This window comes from Adiantum capillus-veneris, chromosome 15 (assembly GCF_014529385.1).
Source record: "Adiantum capillus-veneris isolate H3 chromosome 15, ASM1452938v2, whole genome shotgun sequence".
Lineage (NCBI taxonomy): Eukaryota > Viridiplantae > Streptophyta > Polypodiopsida > Polypodiales > Pteridaceae > Adiantum > Adiantum capillus-veneris.
In genome coordinates, this window is record NC_140945.1 from 152539550 (window position 1) to 152563396 (window position 23847).

At 44.7% G+C, this 23847-nt stretch overlaps 1 protein-coding gene across 3 annotated transcripts; it reads right to left on the reverse strand.

Annotated features, from left to right (window-relative positions):
• Positions 1-288: 288 nt before the first annotated feature.
• Positions 289-5421, reverse strand: LOC147441699 (serine/threonine-protein kinase Nek4-like). Of its 3 annotated transcripts, none has more exons than XM_086483249.1 (15): positions 5196-5421; positions 4292-4624; positions 4138-4204; positions 3992-4057; positions 3760-3806; positions 3626-3671; positions 3460-3540; positions 3341-3383; positions 3082-3131; positions 2895-2976; positions 2767-2816; positions 2579-2652; positions 2450-2501; positions 1769-2371; positions 289-1679 (listed from the first exon to the last, which is right to left on the reverse strand). In XM_086483249.1, the coding sequence occupies exons 2-15, from the start codon at positions 4399-4401 to the stop codon at positions 486-488; spliced, it is 2565 nt and encodes an 854-aa protein (XP_086339375.1). In that variant the 5' UTR covers positions 4402-4624; positions 5196-5421; the 3' UTR covers positions 289-485. The 3 variants fall into 3 exon arrangements, with proteins under 3 accessions (XP_086339375.1, XP_086339376.1, XP_086339374.1); XM_086483250.1 differs by lacking the exon at positions 5196-5421 and having other exon boundaries at positions 289-1429; positions 1499-1679; positions 4292-5142; XM_086483248.1 differs by lacking the exon at positions 5196-5421 and having other exon boundaries at positions 4292-5141.
• Between the last annotated feature and the right edge of the window lie 18426 nt (positions 5422-23847).

Here is a 23847-nt window from a genome sequence, read left to right on the forward strand (position 1 = left end):
TATGAATCAATAAAATGACAACAAGATTGTTTCGTTCAGGGGAGCTATGATAATGCAATCCTACACCCACCAGCTTTTTATAACCGCACGTCTGGCTCCAGAAGTTGCTCCAGATGCTCACGAATTCTTGCTATCCTTGCCAGTACACCCACCAGCTTTTTATAACCGCACGTCTGGCTCCAGAAGTTGCTCCAGAGTACACATTGCCGACCACTGATTCTTATGTTTGAGAAGCTTGCAAAAAGGTTGTTGAATGGCCCTTGGCTCATACTGGAGACTACTTACTAATGATAGAATACTCTCGATGAATTTACATATTCTTCAAAAATCCAAGCTAAGAAAGGCTGCTGGCTACAAAAAATAAAGCCAGCACGTCCTGCAATGCCCGAGCTATAATGTACAATGCTCAAAGAAATAAAGTTGGGCAGGTATTGTACAAAATGGCAGATGACTTTAGTAAAAGGCTTCCAGTGATCCTGCTTGAACTAAGAAACTTCTGTAGAACTGTGGTCGTGTTCATCCTCAAGCATCATCATACCTTTCAAGCTCTTTGTCAGCCAAATTGCAGTTTCACGAGGAGAAACTTTTCCTCGTCCGAATGGTTTAAGAACCACAGCAAGCTCTTCAAATCTCTGTTGTTGAAGCAGTTGTGCGCAAAGTTCCAGCATGCCTTCAAGAGCTTCCGCTCTCTCATGATCAGTTTTTACATCAGGGCCTTTTGCACCACCCCCTCGACTTTTATTCTTGCTGTGATATTGAGATGAAGCAGCTTGACTACTGGCAACAATGGTGTTGGCATTAGTGGGTATAGAAAATGTGTCCATCTCTGGCCTCAAGAGCTTATTGTAGTCCATATCAGCACTACAATCTGTATGATCTCCAATTTTGAAAGTGCTGTGTCGAATAACATGTATTACATCATTGTACTTTGACTTGACAGGTGACGACACCCGCTCATGGACCTGTATGGCCTCTTTATCCTGTGTTTTTACTTTGTAGTCATTATCACAGCCATGCTGAGGCTTGGAGAAAATCCTTTCTGGCTGGCAGTGTACATCAGCAATGCTTTTCCTCCGACTACTCTGTCTAGAAGAGCTCTCCCTCTGTAATGCCTCTCTAAACTTGGCAAGAGCACTCTCCAAAGTTTTGTTCCTTTCATGATTCGTTAGGCCTTTCCTGGTAGGCATTGCTTCGTTGGTAGTGAGAGAAAACTGAGGTATTGCATCCAGCCTTGGAGAGTTCACCGAAACATCTGGAGATTGGTCTGCACCCATTCCAGCAAGTTTTCTTCCGGTTGACCACCTGGATTGTCGTGATGTTTCAGTATGTCCCATTCCTCCATTTATTCTAGGATAAACATTGGAGGGAGTAGCAATTCCTCGACTTGTCCCTTGCGCTACTTTGTATTGCAGGGACAGCCGTCCAGCATCTGCAAAAGCAGGTGAAATCTCATTTGAAGAAGCATGCACAGCTCCTGGAGTCTTCAGACGTGGACTACCTGCAGCAATAGTATTCTTGCAGCTAGGAGAGGTACTTCCTCGAACACCTTTTCCAGAAAAAGGCAGAGAAGCTCTCCAACCATTCCCCATGATACCTGTCTTCTGTCTGGTCCTATGTGCTCGTTCATCTGGCCCGTCTGTCCTAGGCTTTGATTGAGGCGATGCTTCACCTATAAAAAGCTGAATAAAGGTGCAACACCACAATGATCATGGTTAGACAAAACACAGAGAAAAAGCACACATGGAACAAACCCCCCATAGTAGCTTACCCAGTGCCTTCCCTGTTGCCCTCGCCTTCCTGCTTCTGACTTTAAATGTGGTGTGCCCACTGCCTGACTTGGTGTGCGAGGGCTCGCCACAGCCGAGGGTCCTTTGCTGGAGCGCCTTAGTGTGGCTGGGGATGTTTGCTGCTGCAGTTTTCCATACACATTCTCAGAAAAATGTAAGTCCGTCTTTTTGTCAATGGAATCTGATGCAATTCCATTTCCAATTTCATCAACCCAAGCCATGTTGTTTAAATCACCAGTTGCATTTGTTGAAAACATATAGCTTTGGCTTGAGCATCTGGATGCATCTTTCCTCTCATGAAAAAGTGGCCAATCACAAGGCTCAATGCCATTGAGATCCACAACCAAATTTTCAGAGTCAGTCATAGTCGCTCCACCTGTACAATAATCATACACCCGTCTTGTAGGACTAATTTGACCTGTAACGCTACTCATGTGACTGCTGTAGATGCTTGCATCAAGTGTTTCATCATCCATGTGATAGCCCTGTATTCGTCTGTCAGGATCCCTAACATGTAAACCAGCACGCACTAGGCATTGATTCACATAAGGTTGTAGATGAGGATGCTTCAGTAGCTCAGAAGCCTGTCAGTCCAAGAACTGTTAAGTCACACTGTTATGGGACCTGAAAATATCCAACAGTATGTATGCTGTATGACTTACAGTTGGGCGATGCTCCGGATTCTTCCTCAACATGCTCTTGATTATACCCTTACTGTTCAAAATCCCATAAATCACTTACTGGGACCTAAACATGGCTTTAAATCGTGACTAGAGCAACAAAGAACTCACAGGGGTGCTGAATACATTGCAGGCAAAGGTCCAACAATGCATTTGTTTATCTTGCTTATAAGTCCCTGCATGTCCTGCGAACAAAAAATTTGAATGTTCATGAGCACACTCATTATTAACGGCACTAATGCTTTGATGGGACAATTCCTAGGCCTCTGTACAAAATCATGACTCAAATGTAAACTTACAAATGCTTTGAAGGCAGGTCTATGTGCAGCCATTTCATGCAAACAACACCCTGCAACAACATTGGCAAGTTTTGAGAAACGATAAGTTTTCCAATTACCTGACCAAGCTACAGAAATGCAAATCATACCTAGAGACCATATATCTGACTTAAAACCATAAGGAATGTCAGCAAGGAGCTCAGGGCACATGTAATTTGGAGTTCCAACCACCTGGTGATGTAAAAACTCTCTCAAAAGAAACCACTAAAAAGTATGCTTTGGAGCAACCTTATGACTTAAAAAACAGACAATGTCCACAGAAGCATGCAGGCTCACCGATGAAGTAAGATCGTCTGCTTTCAACATCTTTGCAAGACCAAAGTCTCCTGGTAAATGTCAACTAAAGTCTTAACTTAAGTTGCATGTATTTCTTTAGAATGATTTGAAAACTTGACATGCTTAATTAAACAGGCCTAGCTTAAGTTGCATGTATTTCTTTAGAATGATTTGATAACTTGAACATGACTTGAAACAAAGAACAGGACCATAATAACAACAACCAAGATGACTATGATCCTAGGCCTTGACTTCTTACCTAGCCTTACATCCTGCTCCTTGGTTAAGAAAATGTTTGAACACTGTCAAAAAGGTTTGAGAACCGTTAGTTCCCAATTACCTTAAGAATGAACGAACAAGAAATTGGAATTCACCTACTTTGAGATCACGGTGAAGTATGTGGTTGGAATGAAGGTGCTCCACGGCCAAAAGGAGCTGAGACAGCCACTTGCACAACTTCTGTAAAAGGAGCAAGAGCATCAGATCTTGGCTCTTTTCTCTTTTTGATATACTGGTATGCTGTTAAGCAGCAAGATTCACCAACCTCCTCTGAGAAGTGGATGCCGTTGGACTTTCGAATCAAATCCGCCCTAAAAACCACATATATAACATTGTTGATCGCGATCAATGCTATCCTAAGAAACCACAAAAAAACATTTAATTGGCCAAGGAACTCACATGTCTCCACCTTCACAATATGAAAGGATGATGCATACATAGCAGCCCTGCGAGCAAGTTCAAGGATGTGGAATTACTAACCAATACAGCCATGGCATGATGAACTCAGAGGATAAAATCATCCAAGCATTAGGCATTATCAGGCAAATGAGAAACAGTAGACGTGGCACAACAAGTAAATATCACATAGACGACCAGCAGACTGTCTCTCACTTGCCCACAAAAAATTTACCTTCTCCACCCAAGATTCTTTATACTCCACAATATAAGGATGTGCCACCTTTGAAATCAATGCCATCTACAGGCAATCACAATCAATCTCATCAGCAAAGTGCTTGTTACGTTCCAGCAACTTAGCACATTGCACCTCTTCCTCACCTCCTGATGAGCTGATCGGCGACACCTATCTGTTTGCCGAGCAAGCCTGATTTTCTTCAGCACGTACCTGATCCAAGCAAATGATAGAGCAAATTTGGACACTTCGACCTTGCATCTCATCATTTAACTTTGATTCAATCAAGCAGAGCCTTACTTCTTCCTCTCCAGCTTGTGATATACAAGTATGGCTGAGCCAAAGGCTCCACGTCCAATCTGCTCCATGATCTCATACTGATCCATTCTGGACGACATGAGTTCTTTCATGTTGCTATTGCTAGCTTACTCTGTGAAAGTGAAATGAACTCGTGCAGGGTTACATTTCAACAGATTTCCCCAAATTGGCACCAGTACGTGGCAAAAAGCGTTATGAGAGAGCCTTGGCAGGCTGAACAGTTTCCATTCTAGCGAATGCTCTTCGAAGGAGAATCTGATTGCTTAGAAACTTCCTTCTTTGGGGAAGACAATGCAAGTCTTTCCTGAAACGGACCTGCGAATAGATGCAACCTAAGAAGATCAAAGTGCTGCCATGGACAGAATGCAATGTAAGGTGAGCAGTTAAAGCTGCGGATTGTTTGCTTAAGGCCTTGCCATGGTTAGAATTGGCAAGTGGCGGGTTTGTCGAAATTTTAGGACTTCAAGAAAAAGAAGAAATTCCGGGAGAAACCAGGCGCATGTAGTTGGAAGGAAGAGTATGTGAATGGAAGAGGGCGTGTGCGTGCGTGCGTGTGAGCGCGCGCGCGCGCGAGAGAGAGAGAGAGAGAGAGGGGGGGAGAGGGACAGTAGGCATGCATGGCAATGTTGGCAGCGTCAGATTTCCACGAAGAAGACAAGAGTGTGGGGGCCTTTGCTGGAGGCTTACGGGTAAGGTAGGGCCGCCATAGCCAGGGGCACAAGAGAGGGTAATAGAAGCGAGCAACCCTTTTGGCAGTAAAAAGGGCAAGGCGTAGAAATGCAAAAGAAGCCATGATCAGAAATAGAAGCCACAGATGCCGTAGCACGCTCTGTAGCAATCCCGACAGCCAACGTTTTGTTAAAGATGATGCTAATGCAAGAAATACCTTATTTTGGGCTCTTCTTTATACTGTCGACGGCGTTTCTTGAATGCAAGCTCTTCTAGTCTCTAGAGGTCATCCATGCAGCAGAAAAAGGCGACAGAGCTTTGTCTTGCTTGTCAAACTGTCGAGCAAGCAGGAAAATAAGGCACTGCGGGCAGCTGGAGTGTGGACTCCAGCCTAGAGCAGGAACAAAAAAAAAGTTGCATCTTTGATCCACGATCTACTACCGCCTGCGTCACCTCTGGCCTTTTAGGCCCCCCCCCCCCCCCCCCCCCTCTCTCTCTCTCTCTCTTTTCTTTTCAATTTCAAATTCTAGGCAAATTGAGAGCACACTCTCTCTCTCTCTCTCTCCCTCCCTCCCAGAGTCTCACTCACTCATAATAGACTCGATCTCTCTCTGTCAAACACGCGCATTTACTCTGCAGTTCGTGAGATGCCGACCACACAACACATCGATTCGTCAGGACTCAGAACTAATGAGAAGGCCTGATTCTGAAGGAGGGGCAGGCAACATCAGCATCTGCAAATGACGCTCGATATCCGTCTCTACAGCTGGTGAAATCACCTCTCAGCCCCCCCCCCCCCCCCCCCCCCCCCCCCTCTCTCTCTCTCTCTCTCTCTCTCTACCCACATTGTACGCGCACCTGTCCAGTAACTTTGGGAGTCTGCAGATGATTATCCCTCTCTCTCGCTCTCTCTCTCCTTCCTGCGAATCCTGCCCATGTGCAAGCCCTCCTTTCCTGCACATAGTATTAGTATACTATATTTCAGTGAATGCAGAGAACAGATTCTCGTAGCCTGCCAGTACGTACTAGTTGGTTGACAAGAGTTGAAGTTTAATGATAATAGATAGAAGCTAGTCTATAGATCATAGCCCTTTTCCTTACGCCCAGGTCGTAGGTCATCCCTACCATCAAGGGCATTTTCAATTTCTTCTCCTTTCTGGTGTTTTTTTTTTTTTTTTTTTTTTTTTTTGGGGGGGGGGGGGGGGACTAAAGAAACTGAATTATAACAAGAGGAAAGTTGAAACATACATCTACCACCACCGAAAGAGCTGTCACTAGAAGTTTTTCACAATATTTCCCACATTGTGACTTACCACAACATCATGAGCTTCTGTGAGGGAGGCGCCGCATACCTAGCTAGGTACGATTGGGGGTAGCGGACTGCCGGCCCGGTGGGTTGGGCCAGGGGTCCCCTGCCCCCAATCATACCTAGCTAGGTATGCGGTGCCTCTCGAGCAGAAGCTCATGATGTTATGCATTGTATGAAAAACATTGAATTTCTAAATCTTCTTGTGTGTGGTACCACAACGCATACAATTACAAGGATAGGGGCCATACAATTACAAGGATAAAGCTTACAATAAGAAGAGCGGCAGAGGTTGAATGAGAACTACCAAAGCATACCTTATTTCCTTCCAATCAATCCATATCTTCCATAAGGAAGGTTCTCTAAGACAAGTCTAAAGGGGGACATCCAACAATAAATATTTCCAATACACCTCTGCACGGATTAGTCCACAATCTTTCTGAAGCTCATTTTTGCACTGCCTATTATCTCCCAATACATATTTCCAATACATCCTCTGCATGGATTAGTCCACAAGCTTTCTGAAGCTCATTTTTGCATTGCCTATTATGCTTGCAGTTTACATAGAGGTCCTACAAACACAAATTCCAAGAAAACAAAAAGTTCCTGGGAGGGATCCACCTCATCTGTTGTTGGTCCAAGCTCTCCAAAACCTACAAATCAGATTAGAGCCCTTTGGAACAAAGTTATCTTTAGAGGTTAAAGTTCAAAGTCCTTTCCGGGCCTTCTGATCTTTTAGGTGGACGAGGTGCATGGTTCTCTTATTAGTAAGGCCCAAAAGTTTGTAGAAAATGCAACTCTCAGCATCCATTTGGAAGCGAGTTTGGAGGAGAGTGTTTGGATGTTCAAATCCCTAGGCCACCTTTCTCTTTATCCACGCAGCAGAGCAAAAGGTATACCAACAACCTTTGGGAATTTGTTGCTATCTTCTGATCCTCCCCTTAAGAATTTTCTAGCCAAACTCTTTACTCAATTGATATTGTGAAAGCATCCAACAAGACAAGAAATAGATAAGTGAAGAAAAAAAGACAATGATTAAGGACAAAAACTCTAACAGAGAGGCTGGTTGGGTTGACAATTCTGCTAGGAGTATTGAAAAAATTTTGAATTTGTCCATGACCCAATTCCACCTTTGACTGAAAGTGACATTGAAACCCATGGGAATATCCAATAATCTAAAAATCTCACCATCCACAATAGCTTTACATCTAGCTTGAGATACTCCTGAAAGGCAAACTCTTCACTGATGTTGGAATGGAACAATCTTTTTTCTCTTTTTTCTTATATTTCGAATTTTCCTAGAAAACCTCGTTGCAAAAACTTTTGGAGCGAGCATTTTAGAGTGAGCTTTTTTTTAAATTTTTCTCCATATGCCTCTCTTTGTAGCCTAGGCTTAGCTCTCCTTCCTCCCCCTCCCCTCTCTCTCTCTCTCTCTCTCTCTCTCTCTCTCTCTCTCTCTCTCTCTCTCTCTCTCTCTCTCTCTCTCTCTCTCTACTTCTATATTTTAGGGTTTCCTTCACCTCTCTTTCTAACTCCCCGCCGCCAGGTTGTAGGGCAACACTTGGTCGGGGGGTTAACCCCAGCGCTGCCCTCCATTGCTAGTCACATCGTCCATTGCCCCCAGGGCTTGCATGTCGCCATCTCTCTATGCACGTCGCTTTTGTACACATGCTCTATGCTTGTAGGTTTGCAGGCTCTCTGCCCCATGCACGGGAATGCCATTGCTTGAGGAAAGAAGCCATCAACGTGTTGAGTGCAGTCGACGTGTTGTAATCAAGGCAAATCCCAACGATAAGGTTTTAATGACCTTGTACCTAAGGGTGCAGTCACACGGGTCTATGTGATCGTCATATTTTTTTCAAAAGAGGAGACATTTCTTCCCCCGGCACTCCAACCCACACCCGCAAGAGCTTCCTTGCATTGACAGTTGCACCAAAGAAGGACCCCTCACCTGTCAAGATGCACGAATTACAATCCTAGAGATGCAAATCCAGGAGCTCATCAAGGAGAACCAATCGCTTAAGTAACGCTTGTGTTTGCTTGAACAAGCAAAGGAAATTGAGAGCCAAGCTCTACTAGCAAAAGCTCACGAAGTCGAGGCCTCCCTCACAAAGACCGTCATGGCGATATATAAGAAATGCATGAGGTAACACATAATAAGCTTGACACCAAGATATAGACGGCACTACAAGAATCTCTTTACCTTAAGGTTAGGATACAGGGGCTCAATCCCCCATGGTGCACGGAAGAGGATACACTCGACAAAGCCGTCAACAAGCTCAATGATATTCTCCACCCAGTTCACATCAAGCGTGACACCATTTCTTGGATCAATGATAGAAACAAGCAGATGTCGCCTAAGAAATGCATCCTTACATTTAAGGACAAAGAGGAGCAAATGAAGCTACTACGACAATCTCGTCTTCTCAAGGGAAGAACGTTTTGGATCACGGAGGAGTTGACTCCAAATCAACTTAAGTTTAAGGTGTTGGGGTAAAGCCCCATGTGGCCGATTAGGCCAGGCGTCCGTCCACTATACTTATTCATTATGTATATAATAGAATAAGGGGGCTCACATATTGAGAGTGAGTTTTAGCCCGTGCAAACACAAGGTCTCCTCTCTTCTCCATTTCCGCACACACTCACACACACTCTCGCTTGCACACTTCAACTGGTATCAAATCTCATGGTGATTGCGAAGAGCACGACGACATTGTGGCGGAGATTGCGGTGAAGCTGTGAAATTTTCAGCACTGTATTGTGGTAAAATTTTGGCTGAGAAAAAGATTGATTTTCAGCTTGATTCCCGCAATTCTTACCGAAAATGTTGTGGTCTACAGCTTTTCGGTTGAAAGTTTTTCTAAATCGAGTACTGATTTTGTTGTACGTTTGGCAGACTGCCTACACGTCTAGGGTACACAAACGCATATTTTTACAGATCTGTTTTGACCTGTAAAAACATCCATTTTGGGTCCATTCTGAACAATTTGAGAGATATGGACTGACCGACTGCAAGGTATTTGGAAAGTTGAAGATTATGTATGCCTATTGAGGTGATTTGCTACATTGAGAGAGCTCGAATTGAGTTTTTTCATTCTCTTGTTTTGCGCATTGATGTTTTTCTCTTAGTGAAGAGAGTGTGGGTTGATATTTTCAACAAATTTATGCACATACGTTGAGAACACTTTGTGGATGTATGCATTCTTGTGGACTCTCAAGATTCGAGAGTGGATTCATCACAGATTATGTACATTGACTTGTGCGATTGAGCAGATTTTGAAAAGTGTGGTGCACAGATTTGCAAAGGGTTTTGCAAGCATGTCTAGCCTGAATGTGAGCTGAATTTTCAGCTTATTCGGATGCTCATTCGATACACATTTGGTGCATGCTTGATGCTCATTTATATTGCCATGTGGATGCGCATGATATGTGCTTTTCGATTCTTTGCCTTGCAATGGCATATGTGGGTTGATTTTCAGTTGTTTTGATCATCAATTTGTGCCATATTTTGGTTGGTTTGCATCCAAGTTTGTGCTAGTATATGCCTCGCTTGTAGCGGCTGATGGACCTTGTGTTTCAAATTACATGATTGGTTTCCAGGTTTAGAGAGTTTAGACTTTGGGGCAACTTATGTATGCTTGAGTGCGGATTTTGCACATGATTTGCTCATGGTTTTGAGCATGTTTATAACATGTATGGTTATTATGGTTAGATAGTCAAATACTGCCAAAACTCTGTTGTATACAAGTTTATTTATTTATGCGCATGGTTTACAGTCGTGTTATGATTGCAATTGGCACGCAGTGGTTGCTTTGCCATAGTGTTTTGGCATCGCATTGTGAGAGTGTTTTCTCACCGGATTATGTCATTTGACATATATGTGGGAATCTTTCAAGAGGGAGATTGTTGATGATAATTCATCGGTTACCACATAGTGCTCTTGGATTATAGCAGGTTAAATTGATCATCATATTTGTTGACAGTTGTCTTGGACAGCTTATGCCAATTTATGTTGTATTTTGACAGTACTTGGTGTGTGAGTTAGCGGGGCTTTGGCTATTGTCAGTTGATCGATTTGTGCTTGTTGATCTTGTCACAGGTCATTGCCATGGATTTGGCATGTACACCATTGTTAGGGTTTATGATTTTCCATACGAACTTTGATGGTTCAAACTTTGAAGCAAGTATGCATGATGACTCAATTGGGCCAAGTGTTGCCACTACAGGGCATGGATGCTAGGCCAGAGTGAGGACTTGGATGAGCCTGCACGTTCGACGATCATGTTACATCTTGGTGAGTCTGTCTATCGCATTGAATTGGATGCATGTACAAGTAGAGAGTTATGGCAAAGATTGTGCAATGCTTTTGGCACAAATGAGTCTGGAGAGATGCCTACAGTCAAAGGACAATCTTGCAGACACAGAGATGTTACATGTTGGCATTGTGGTCATACAAGGCATGTACGCAGGTGTTGTTTTCGGAGAATGAGACAGGATAAGAGGGATGCTATCACTTTGGATGATGTGGGAACAGATGTAGCGTATGTGGCTACACATGATGGAGATGTTGACTTTGCTTCCATGTTTACTCCTAAATTTCTTTTGTCGGTTTTTGACGACACATTACCTTCACATTGGATACCAGATGCGAGTGCTAGGTTTCACATCACGCCGAGTCGTGAGTGGTTTAGCACATATGTTAGTGGTATGCTTGGATGTGTGTGTCTAGCCGATGGTTCAATATATGACATAGTTGGTGCAGGAGATGTCATACTATTGTTGTCGAGTGGTGCATCATACGTGTTGCGAGATGTACGCCATGTACTAGGTTTGACAGAGAACTTGATCTCTCTAAATCAGGTACGAGACAGTGGGTGCGAGGTAGTATTGGACGAGCACAATTTCAGATTGCATCGTAAACAGCTAGTCATAGCGAGAGGTGCTAGTGTTGGCTCGATTCATGCGATGTGAGTACGTCACGTGCGAGACAACAAAGTCTTTGTGAGTAGGCAGCCATGCAAAGAGACAAGGCATGTCTCCTTTGCAGATAGGTTACATGATGCTCCAGTTTGTGAGCATGTTGAGATAGTTGTGTAGACAGTTGTGCAGCAGGGCATGTCACTCGTGGATACGATGATGGATATGGATGGCTTGAGTGCTGAGGATTCATCCATGATTCAATCATTCATGGATATGCTTAGACAAGAGGTTGATGTGTGTGAGCTAGAGCTAGGCATTTCTCTTGCCACATAGGATTCACGACAGACAGATGCTCTTGGTGCGCATGTGACATGCGATGGACACGAGGATGGATTCTAGGGATCGGAGTTTGGGTGTCAGGGTGATTGCCATGAGTGGAGTTGTGAGCCAGATTTATTTGAGATGGTCAGATTGGTAGAGATTGCCAGGATTGCATCAGCATTCGGGAGTCTCATGTACGAGATATTGATCTCGAGACTCAAGATTTCATTTGCAGTAGGTGCATTTGCAGTGGGAGCAGTTATCCGTGTAGTGGCTGATATTGATCTTGAGCATAGGGGTACTTTGTAGCATATGGTGAGATACCTTCAAGATGTGTGTGGCTTTGGAGAGGAGTATGGTGTTGATCGCTATATAATTTCTCTACAATTAGAGTTGGATGCTCATAGATTTAGTGAGCCAGTGGGCATTAGCTGAGATCATACTTGTGATGGCCTTGTACAGGTTTTGTACGGTTTTCTTTTCTCTCTCACAGCCACATTGGTTGTGGGAGGTTGTTGGGGTAAAGCCCCATGTGGCTAGTTAGGCCAGGCGCCCATCCACTATACTTATTTATTATGTACATTATAGAATAAGGTGCCTCACATATTGAGAGTGAGTTTTAGCCCCTGCAAACACAAGGTCTCCTCTTCTCCTCCCTTGTCCATTGCTGCACACACGCTCCAGCTCGCGCACTTCATAAGGCAAGCGAGCTCAAGAAGATGCACGAATCTTGCAAAAAAGATAAATGGGTTGTCTATTGAGGCGGTAAAGCCATCATCTAGGAGTTTGGAGTTTGTTACTCCTAGACCAACGCCACCATCCCCTGACCCCTCATAAGATTTGCTCTTTCCTTTTCTTGTTGGATCCTCAGTCCTTAATTGAGATGTATGTCACAGTTCTATAGTAGAGGCCCGATGTAATGTCTTGTATTGGTCCCATAGGTCATCTTTGACCATTGTGGACTATAACTCAATCTCTCTCTCTCTCTCTCTCTCTCTCTCTCTCTCTCTCTCTCTCTCTCTCTCTCTCTCTCTCTCTCTGTGTGTGTGGTTACCATCTGCCTCTGGGACTCTGAGAAATGAAAACGTGATTCTCTCTATCTATATGGATCACCCGCGTTGGGGACGAGGGGCAAGCACAAGGACGAGGACGAGGGGCGAGCAGGCCAGGCCAGGATGAGGGGCGAGCAGGCAGCCTAGGATGAGGGCGAGTGGCGAGCAGGAAGCCTAGGACGAGGAACGAGCAGTCAGCCCAGGCGACTGGTGAGCAGGCATTCCATGATGAGGGGCGAGGGGCGAGCAGGCAGCTCAGGACGAGTAGTGAGGGGTGAGCAGGCAGTCCATGACGAGGGGCAAACAGTCAGCCCAGGCGAGCAGGCATTCTCTCTCTCTCTCTTGCAATGAGCGAGCAGACAGGAGCCTCTCACTCTGTAGACACAGCGGCGCACCATCCCTTCCCTTTTGTACAACCATAGTAGCTTCACGTGCTGTTCTCTCTCTCTCTCTCTCTCTCTCTCTCTCTCTCTCTCTCTCTCTCTCTCTCAGGGTGAAGGGAGAAGGGCGAGTTGGGCTAAGGACGAAGGGCGAGCTGCTAGACCTGGGCTTGGTGACGAGGGCGAGGCCAACCAGGGCGAAGGCGAGACCTCTGCTAGTGAGGGCCTTGGCTCAGAGCTTACTTTGTTCTTCTCTCTCTCTCTCGGATGGACCAACCAGCTGAGGATGGTGATGCAAGTGGCTTCACCACCCCACAAAAAATGAAAGCAACATTCAAGCGGAGGAATAGAGATAGTATACTCTCGCCAAGCTCTCTGCGGGCAGGGAAAACAGTCAGAGCCCAAGATGATTTAATGATGGAGAGGGTTCAAGTGATGATTAAATCTGAGCTTAGCTTTATGAGAGATGACATCAGGAAAGAGATGTACGCAAACGCAGAGAGTTATAAGAATTCTATGTATGCAGATATGAGGAAAGAATTGGATAAAGTGATGCTTGGAAATCATGATGAGATGTATCTATCTGTGAAAGGAGAGATGCAGGCTCTAATGCGGGCAGAAGTGAATGTAATGGAATGTATTATGCAAAAAAAGTTGGATGAGGCAATTGCAAGCTTCGAATCTTGGAAAACCAATGTGGAAAAGTGCATGAAGGAAAAAGATGCAGTGATTGAAGAGCTTAAAGGGGAACTTGCAGCTTGCAAAATTATGCCCAAAACGGAGGGAGAAAATCAGCCCTCGATGTTAAAGGAGCTCGAAGATATTAAGGAGCAGGTGAAAACTCTGCACGAAGGGGAAGAACAAAACTTGAAAGAGGCTTCCTCATGGGTGGAGCGCCTTTTTAAAACACAGGAGAAAGTTGACGAAGCAGAAAAATGGATTGAAGGTGCAAAGAAAGGGAAGGACCGGATGCCAGAAGCCGCACAGACTTCTACCATCATCAATATGACCATTGAGGAGGAATAGAAGAGGAGGACTAGAGCCCTCCATGTGCGTATTACTGGTATCAAAGACACCGAAAATGTAGAAGACGAAGTGAAGGAACTCTTGCAGCGCATGGGTATCTCGGAACCTATGCACACAGGTGCTTGGAGAGTAGGAAAGAAGGGAGTGGATGGGAAGGGAAACGTCAAAGAGAGAGCACTTATTTTGCATTTCCCGACTTTGGACACAAGGAAGGAATTCCTGAAGAAGAGACCAGCACTTAAGAAAACTGGAATATTTATGGGGGATGACCTTACTTTAGCACAAATAGCACATATGCAAGAGTTGATGCCAGAGATCAAGGCAGCAAGGGAGAAGGGAAAAATTGCCTTTTATAGAGGAGGGAAAGTAGTGGTTTTGGAAAGACGCACAACATGACGGTGGGAGACATATGGGACCACACTCCAGATGGCGGCATGGAATTGCAATGGATCATATATGCTGGATGTGGTGCTTTTGAGGATAGCTTCAGAGATAGAGACATTGTCTTTTACTCAGAGACGCATCAGAAATATGGATAGTTGATGCCAAGTGTGACTGGTTATTTATGGGAGACTGCTTGTCGGCCAGATGCTAGATCCCAGCATGGGAGTCGAGGTTCAGGAGGGGTAGCAGTCTTATTCAAGGAGAAGTTGCAACCGCTATTACAGATTGTCCGGAGAGATGACCAAGCGAGATACATGTGGGTGAGATTGAGAGCTGAGACAGGCAAATTCTTATACATTGCTATATGTTACTTTCCCCCTAGCACATCAGTCTATACCTCACCTAGAGGGCAATCCCCTTTCTCTATACTTGATGATGACATATGGGAGTTCTCTAGAGATGGAGATATCATTCTCTTGGGAGACTTTAATGCCAGGACGGCCAACTCCCAAACGGTATTTTATGATACCTCGGAGGAGATGCTTAGAGAGATGGATATATCGGAGATGGGGCTTGACAGACACTCACAGGATAGAGAGAACACAGAGTATGGGAGATATCTCATGGAGATTACTACGCATGGTCTGGCCATACTTAATGGTCTAGAGATTTTTCCTTCGTCTGGGGGATTCACATGCTTTCCACACAGACATGGGGCCAGTACAGTGGACTATGTCATGACTTCATCGAGCTTCATCTCTAATATTCACGATCTCAATGTGGGTCCTAGGCCTGTTGGAGTAGCAGTGGACCATGCTCTCCTGACTTTTTCAGTCTCTTTATAGTATAGTGCCTCTCAGACACCACGGAGGATTGCACACACACGGTATACTTTTACACCAGAGACGGACTCAGTTTATGTGGAAGAGATTTATAGATGGATGTGGGCAGCTGAGCCTGTATACCGTGGAGGAGATCACCACTTTATTCATGGAGATCTTGCATGGGGCAGCAACAGAGGCATACCCACACACTCAACCAAAATAGAGAAGACGTTCTGGGAACATGCCTCAGAATAGTTGGTATGATGAGGAGTGCAGAGAGATGAGAGTTCAGATTCAGAGCAAGCTGCTTATACTTGGAGTTATTACATATAGACAGTCTCGGATTTCCCTTCGGCGTTTAGTGCGACGGAAGAAGCGGGCCTTCTTAGCCCAGATGGAACATGATTTGTATCAGCTCTTTTTGAGTCGAGATTCAGGTGAGGCCTGGCATCTCTTCCATGAGCACTCACCTCCTCCAGTGATTACTTCTCCCGAGATTTGGGGTGAGTATGCAGCATCATTATATACAGTACCTGGGCAACCACCATTACCAGACCCTCTAGAGCCATGTCCAGCCACTAGTACCTTCTTTACCACTGAGATGGTGAAGAACGCCATTGACAGGATGAGGACTAGGCAATCATATGGTCATGATGGTTTGGTGGCAGAGCACTTGATACATGCTAGAGATTTACTGTCAGACAGTTCTTGTGCGGTTGTTTAACCGTGTCATGTGTGAGGGACTACCCGAGTCTTGGAGGTTATCTACAATTGTACCTCTCTTCAAGGCAGGGAACCCCACGATGCTAGGGAACTACCGTACTATTATGATAGGGCAAACATTGGCACGGTTGTATGCATCCATTCTTGAACAGCAACAACTGAGTAAATGGGCAGAAAGGGAGGGCATACGAGCAGCAGGATAGGCTGGATTCAGGAGGGGTTTCTCCACTTTGGACCATATTCTTACACTCAGAGCCATTTTTGAGGAGGGTTGGGCACATGGGAGACGGATGTATTGTTGCTTTGTGGACTTCTGCAAAGCATTTGACACAGTGCCGAGGGCCAGATCGATGCATAGGTTACTGCTATCGGGAGTACCCACAGAGATCATATGGGGGATCATGGCTTTATATGGCTCAATGACTGGCCAGGTACGCACCCTTGAGGGGATTTCTGACATTGTTCATTCCACTATTGGAGTGAAACAGGGGTATCCTTTGTCCCCTACACTTTTTGGTATGTATGTAGATGAGGTCTCTGACTACATTGATAGAGATATGACAGAGGCGCTCAACTAGCAGGTGAAGGAGTACGAGCAGAAGTGCGACGCGAGAGAGAGTGCGAGAAGAAGAGCACGACGATATGGTGAACTCGCTCTACTGTAATGTGTAGAGCATAGTGAGTTCTTATTAGGTTTTAACAAAAGAATATGTGTACATACCTGGCGGCCCGCCCACTTACCTGGGCGACCACATTGGGCTTTATACCCCAACAACCTCCCACTTAAAGTCCAATGTGGTACTTTAAGTGTGAGAGAAGCTACTATACAAGCTAATATACAAGAGATGTAGAGAAGTGATGTACTACCCTACACCTAACTGCTTGCGAAAATGCGCAAAGCTCTCTGAGGGAAGTCCTTTTGTAAGTAGATCAGCAGGATTTTCTGTGGTGTGAACTTTGACAAGCTGAAGTTGCTTATCCTCGAGCATTTCCCTGATGAAATGATACTTCACATCCACATGCTTTGTCTTTGAGTGATAAACTGGATTGCGAGCCACTTGTATAACACTTTGACTATCACAATATAACACAGGCATCTCTTCTTTGATTCCCAAATCTGTTACTAGTCGATTAAGCCAAATTGATTCTTTTCATGCCTCTGATGCTGCAACATATTCAGCCTCTGTAGTAGACTGAGTAACACAATCTTGTAATCTAGAACGCCATGATACTGCTCCACCAGCCAATGTAAAGACATACCCTGACGTAGACCTTCGGTTGTCTAAGTCACCTGCATAATCTGAGTCTGTAAAACCCTTTACACTTAGCTCCTGACTCCCATAGCATATACGCATACTCTTTGTAGCTTTCAGGTATCTCAATATTCCTTTCACTGCCTCCCAATGTTTCTTGCCTGGGTTTGACATGTATCGACTTACTACTCCCACTGCAAATGCAATGTCTGGGCGAGTAGCAATCATTGCATACATCAAACTACCCACTGCAGACGCATATGGAATCTTATCCATTTCAGCATGTTCTTCCTCAGACACAGGACAATCTTGTTTGCTAAGTTTCACATATGGTGGCAGTGGAACACTCAGTGCCTTTCCCTTCTCCATATTGAAACGTTGCAAAACCTTGTCAATATACTCTATTTGAGATAACCAAATCAACTTCTTTGATCTGTCTCTCTCAATGCGCATACCAAGTATATGACTTGACTCACCCATGTCTTTCATGTCAAACGATTTTGCCATCTTTGACTTCAAAGCTGAAATTTCTTCCAAGTGCTTGCCAGCAATCAACATGTCATCCACATACAAAATAAGGATCAGCCAACTGCCATCCTTAGCCTTCTATGTATATAGACAGTGATTGAACTCACTACGTTTGTAGCCTTGAGAAAGCATAAACTTGTGGAATTTATGGTACCATGCCCTCGGTGATTGTTTTAAGCCATAAAGACTCTTTAACAACTGGCATACCCAATCTTCCTTGCCTTTCTCAACAAACCCTTCTGGCTGCTGCATGTAAATTTCCACATCTAAATCACCATGCAAGAACGCTGTCTTGACATCCATTTGGTGCAACACCAAATCTAATATGGCAACCAATGCAAGAAAGCATCTTAATGTAGTCATCTTGACCACCGGAGAGAAGACTTCATCAAAATCAATGCCTTGTTCTTGCTTAAAGCCCTTGGCAACAAGCCTTGCTTTGTACTTTGGCTGACTATCATGAGCGGTGATCTTATACCTGTAAACCCATTTACAAGGTAGAGCCTTTTTGCCCTGTGGTAATTTAACTAGCTTCCATGTCTTGTTTTTATGCAGAGCTGTCATCTCTGACTGCATGGACAATTGCCAATTCCTGGAGTCCTTCATTTGCACTGCTTCCTTGTAACATGAAGGCTCATTGCAATCAGTCAACTTGACATAATTCATAGATGGAACAAACCTATCAGGAGGTCACGTGACACGTCCAGATCTACGCACAATAGGTGGCTCAGGCTCAGCCACAACCTGTGGTTCCACTCTATCCTGTCCTTGCTCCTCTTGAGCCCTGACATTTTGTCTTGCACGTGCAGGTCCATCTTCTTGGAAGACAAATCTTCTAATCTCCTCAACCCTCTCTGGTTTAGAATGATATTTGGATTCATTAAAGTGAACATCATTGCTGCGGACAACCTTTCTGGACTCGGGATCCCAAAGTCTGTAGCCCATCTCACCAGAATTACCATAGCCTAGAAAGATGCACTTTCTACTCTTTGGCTCAAGTTTGTTCCTAAATTCCTTTGGAACGTGAGTATATGCCTCACAGCCAAAGACTCTGAGATGCTTGTATGAGGGCATTTTGCCTGACCATACCATTTCTGGCACTGAATCCTTCTGCAAAACCTTTCTAGGAGATCTATTTACAAGATGAACAGCTGTTGATACAGCTTCAGCCCAAAACCCATTTGGCAGCTGTGCATTAGACAACATACTTCTGACCTTCTCTTGTATGGTCCTATTCATCCTCTCAACAAAACCATTTTGAGGAGGATTGTAAGGAGCAGTAAGTTCACGTTTTATACCTTTTGACTCACAAAAGTCCTGAAAGGCCTTTGAAACATACTCTCCACCATTGTCAGTGCGTAAGCATTTAAGCTTCTTGCCACTCTGATTCTCCACAAGTGTCACAAACGTTTTGAAAACACTAAACGCTTCATCCTTGTGCTTGAGAAAGTAAACCCATACTTTACTCGAGTAATCATCTATAAATGTCATAAAGTAAGAATCTTCCCCTAGAGATAGGTTAGGCATAGGTCCACACAAATCACTATGAACAACTGCCAACTGTGTATCTCTTCTACTGCTTCTATGCTTATGTGGCTGTTGTGTTTGCTTACCATATAGACAATGTTCACAGAATTCAAAATCATTAAATGAAAAGCCAGGCAAATAACCAGAACGAGACAAGATTTCCATTCCCTTCTTGGACATATGCCCTAATCGGCTATGCCACAAAGAAACGTTCGGCTGCTCGGTTACATTGATTACATTTTTAGAGACATTTGATACATAAATCATGTAAAGTCCTCCAGACTCTACTCCATGTGCTACTGTCATAGAACCCTTGGATATCTTCCACATGTTCTGTCCAAAAGTGGTGACGTAGCCAGCATCGTCAAGTAAACCTGTGCTGATCAAGCTCTTTGTAATTGCGGGAACATGTCTCACATTCTTCAGCGTGAAAGAAGAGCCATTCTGAAACTTCAATTGTACATCTCCAACACCTAAGATCTCACATGTCTGCCCATTGCCTAGCCGAACATGATCTTTAGTGGTCACATAAGAGGTAAAGCACTCCTTGTTTGGAGACACATGAAGTGATGCCCCTGAGTCTATAATCCAGTCACTCAGTGCATTTCCATCAGATGCTGTAAGAAGAGCTGAGTCCATTGTATTCTTCAAGAAGTAGATGTCTCCTGACACTAGACTGTCATCCTCTGCAACAGTGTTTGTCACATTTATTTCTTGAATCTTCACTGAGGACTTGTTCTTCTCACCATGGTCTTCAGCTTTCTCTTTGCCTTTTTCTGCTTTCCATTCTCTGCAGTCTCTTTTCATGTGACCCTTCTTGCCACAATGGTAGCATTCCATGTCACTCTTGCCTTTAGCACTGCGGGACTTGCTACGAGACTGATTCCTCTTTCCACCTTTGTACTTTTCTTTGGTCCTTCCCCTGACAACTAAGGCTGGTCCTTTGCCTTTGTCCATTGTCTTTCTATTGGTTTCTTTAGTAAGCAGACTTCCTTCTACACCTGCTATGTTCAAACCATCTGGAGGTGCAGAATTACTCAAAGCTGTGCGAAAAGTGTCCCAACTTTCCGGCAATGTGATCAACAGGAACATAGCTCTAACAGGTTCACCAAACTTGACACCTTGAACTGACAACTGACTATAGATTGTGTTGAATTCATTCAGATGATTGGACATAGGTGTCCCTTCTTTCATCTTCAAGTCAATAAGCTTCTTAAGCCAGTATACCTGTGAAGTTGCACTCTGCTTCTCATAAAGATCACTCAGCTTTAACCATGCTTGATAAGCCGACATCTTGTCTGCTACATTGAAGTAAACGCTTTCTGCCAAAGTCAGCATAATGGTAGAAAGAGCCAATTCATCCATTTCGCTCCATTCATCTTCGTCCATATCTTTTGGTTTTATCCCCTTGAGCTTTATAGGTTTTATCTGCTTCTTTTGTACCAACACGTGCCAAATCTGCTTCTTCCACAATGGGAAATTGGTTCCATCCAGCTTCTTGATATTGTAAAGAGCAGTGTCCTGTGATCTAGCCATAGCTACGCTTCACAGTAGTTTACTTTTCTGGGAAAAATTCGGCACAGTTTCCCCTGTAAACTGACCTCTGAACCAATATCAACCTGTCAAATGAACCAAGAAAGCTTCAGATTCTGCAGAAATTTTGGCAGAGTCTCCTTTGTAAAATGGCTGTGGTGTACTAAAACCAGACCAAAAAACAGCTCAAAAAACACTGTCTCTCTGACACTGTAAGCTGCGGGTAAACCTGTCCTGCACCTGTATTGTCTCTCACTGTCCTGTCACTGTCCTATAAGCATAGACTGTGACAATGCCTCATCGGCAGTAAAGCAAAGATGGAATCCCAACTGTCTAACTCACAGTCAATACATCCTAGCTGCCTATCTAAGGGTGCTCGAGGGATCGCTCCAAGACCTATATCACCGAAAGGATCTCAACATTCGAGAATCCCCCAGCTCAATAAAACCTCACTCGACCCTCAACAAAGGCTGCAGTAAATCTGACAGTACATAGACTTCCCACAAAGTCATACATCCACAAATTTCCCACTGTATGCTGTAACCGCTGCGGCGGTTGTTTGCTGCGTGACTCACAGCCAACAAACCCTCAACAGACATACATCATCTCTGACAATACATCCCATGTGGAAGTACCTGCAATGTCAGGATGAAATCTGGAATATCAAGTAGCAAACACAAGCTACTTGATGAACTAGTGGATGTCGCCTACAGTCTGTGTGTAGATGCGCCCGTGTCGTATGTGACATGCCTCCAAGAACTGTGAGCCGTCCTTCGATGTGTAGACAACCACAAATCAACACTCTGGGAGTGTCGATATCCTCAGCACCTGCAGTAGTAGGCCAAAAAACCCCAAATTTGCAGAGTCGGATCTGCACCCGTCGAGACCATGTAGTCAAAAATGGCATGCGCAGACATTTGTCGAAGCCGAACGATGGCCGAGATGACCTCAGAATGAAATTCTGACAACACCGAGTCCTTCGGGCACTCCCATGAGATTTGGGGCCGTGTATTTGCCTATCGAATTTCACTCCAATCTGGGCTGGTGAGTCTAGCCTCCTGCAGTGCTGCCCCGAGCCTCAATCTGAGCTCTGATATCAGTTGAAGGAGTACGAGCGGAAGTGCGACGCGAGAGAGAGTGCGAGAAGAAGAGCACGACGATATGGTGAACTCGCTCTACTGTAATGTGTAGAGCATAGTGAGTTCTTATTAGGTTTTAACAAAAGAATATGTGTACATACCTAGCGGCCCGCCCACTTACCTGGGCGACCACATTGGGCTTTATACCCCAACATCAGGGACATGGATCCCTTTATTATTATATGCTGATGATATTGTGTTAATATCAGAGTCGCCAAAAGGCATGCAGAGACAGTTGGATGCATTGCACAACTTTGCAGAGGATAGTGGACTGTCTGTGAACCTTGGTAAAACCAAGGTTATGGTGTTTAACACCACATCACAGTGGGTCAAGAGATCGGCACCTACACTCGTATATGGTCAGGACACTGTGGTGTACACAGATGAATATACATATATGGGGGTGGTATTCACGGGACCGAGGTTTATCTGAGGAGAGCAGCAGAGACTAGACTGTTCAGAGCGTATGCGGCATTGGGAGGGCTAGAGAGGATGTGTTCGCAGGTTTAGTTTCAAGAACCACGAACAAAGCTATGTCTCTTTGATACTTTGGTTGCTTTAGCTATGCTTTATGGGGTCCAGGTTTGGGGACCATCTGTGAATCATGATAGTTGGAGGAACATGGAAAGACCCTTGGTATTTATGATATCCCGGATGATTAGAGCCAAGGCCTCCGTACCACATGCGATTATTCGAGCGGAGGTAGCCGCCCCTCCTATAGAGATTGAGGCTCTTACCAGATCAGTGTCCTTTATGCACAGTCTATGGGATACACATAGAGGCAGATATACTAGACTGGCTCTTGAGTCCTCTAGACGATTAGTGATGCAGGGAGACGCATCATGTTGGTATGCGCAGATGACCTCATGGTTTCAGAGGCATGGTCTCAGCATGGATAGATTGCCTCCGTTTCAGTATTCCCTGGATGCACCCTCCCTGCCAGTCACACGGATGGAGATCACTAGACTCATTTGTCAGGATCTTATACAGTTGGACACTAGGAGGACATGGGTAGAGTCGATGCAGGAGTTGGGCAGGAAGATGGCTTTCTACAAAGAGCATCTTCTCCAACTTTCGGGAGATGGGTTTGTGACTCGTCCGAGCTACATGGACACTCATTTGTCTCATGGTCTACGATGTGCTATTGGTCAGATTCGCACATCCTCACACCAGCTGGAGATTGAGATGGGTAGATTTAGAGGGATACCACCGGAGTTTAGGATATGCCAACTATGCAGTAGAGAGCCAGAGACAGAGCTACACTACATATGCCACTGCACTGTGTATTATGAGATACGAGGGCGCTTCCATTGCTTATTCAGGGAGGGTTTTGGACCCCTAGCTGGAGTCATGAGGTACCAGGATCAGAGATGCCTTGGCTTATATCTACTTGAGTTACACTGACATAGAGATAGTCAATTGAGAAGACATGGAGCACGACAGTCACATAGAGACAGATCACATACTTCTTTGGATCGAGGGAGCCAGGAGACCAACCACCAGCACAGGGTTGTACCCGCATTCATACCAGAGGCACCCTCATTGACAGGGTGATTGAGCTCGGGAGATCGAGACGACCACGACCGAGACACAGGAGCACACTCCATCGGCGGAGACTCCAGCAGAGGATCAGAGGCATTCTAGCACGACACCCAGATTGTCATTGAGGGCCTATTCTACATTTTCACATTTCACACTTCATTTTCAGTTTTCATTTTTACTTTCAGTACCTTTTGTACTTGTACTTCAGACATTGTATTAGACTCACCACTTTGTATTTGATGGTCTCTGTTAACCCTCACGGCACACGGACACCCTATGATCTATAAACGTTGTATTATTTAGAGTCAGGTACCGGGCTTGTCGGACCAATAGGAAAAGGGTAAGAGTGATCGCCGATGAGAGGCGCACTCTAACTGGGAATTCAAGGGATTAGTTGGCTAAGCATGGGCG

Bases quoted from the DNA above. Each gene is read 5' to 3' on its own strand.
- LOC147441699 (XM_086483249.1), bottom strand. From the start codon at position 4,401: ATGAAAGAACTCATGTCGTCCAGAATGGATCAGTATGAGATCATGGAG. The intron at 2,653-2,766 runs GTAAGTTTACAT...TTTTGTTCGCAG, and splicing joins GACCTGCCTTCAAAGCATTT to GACATGCAGGGACTTATAAG. The intron at 1,680-1,768 runs GTAAGCTACTAT...ACCTTTATTCAG, and splicing joins GGCAACAGGGAAGGCACTGG to CTTTTTATAGGTGAAGCATC.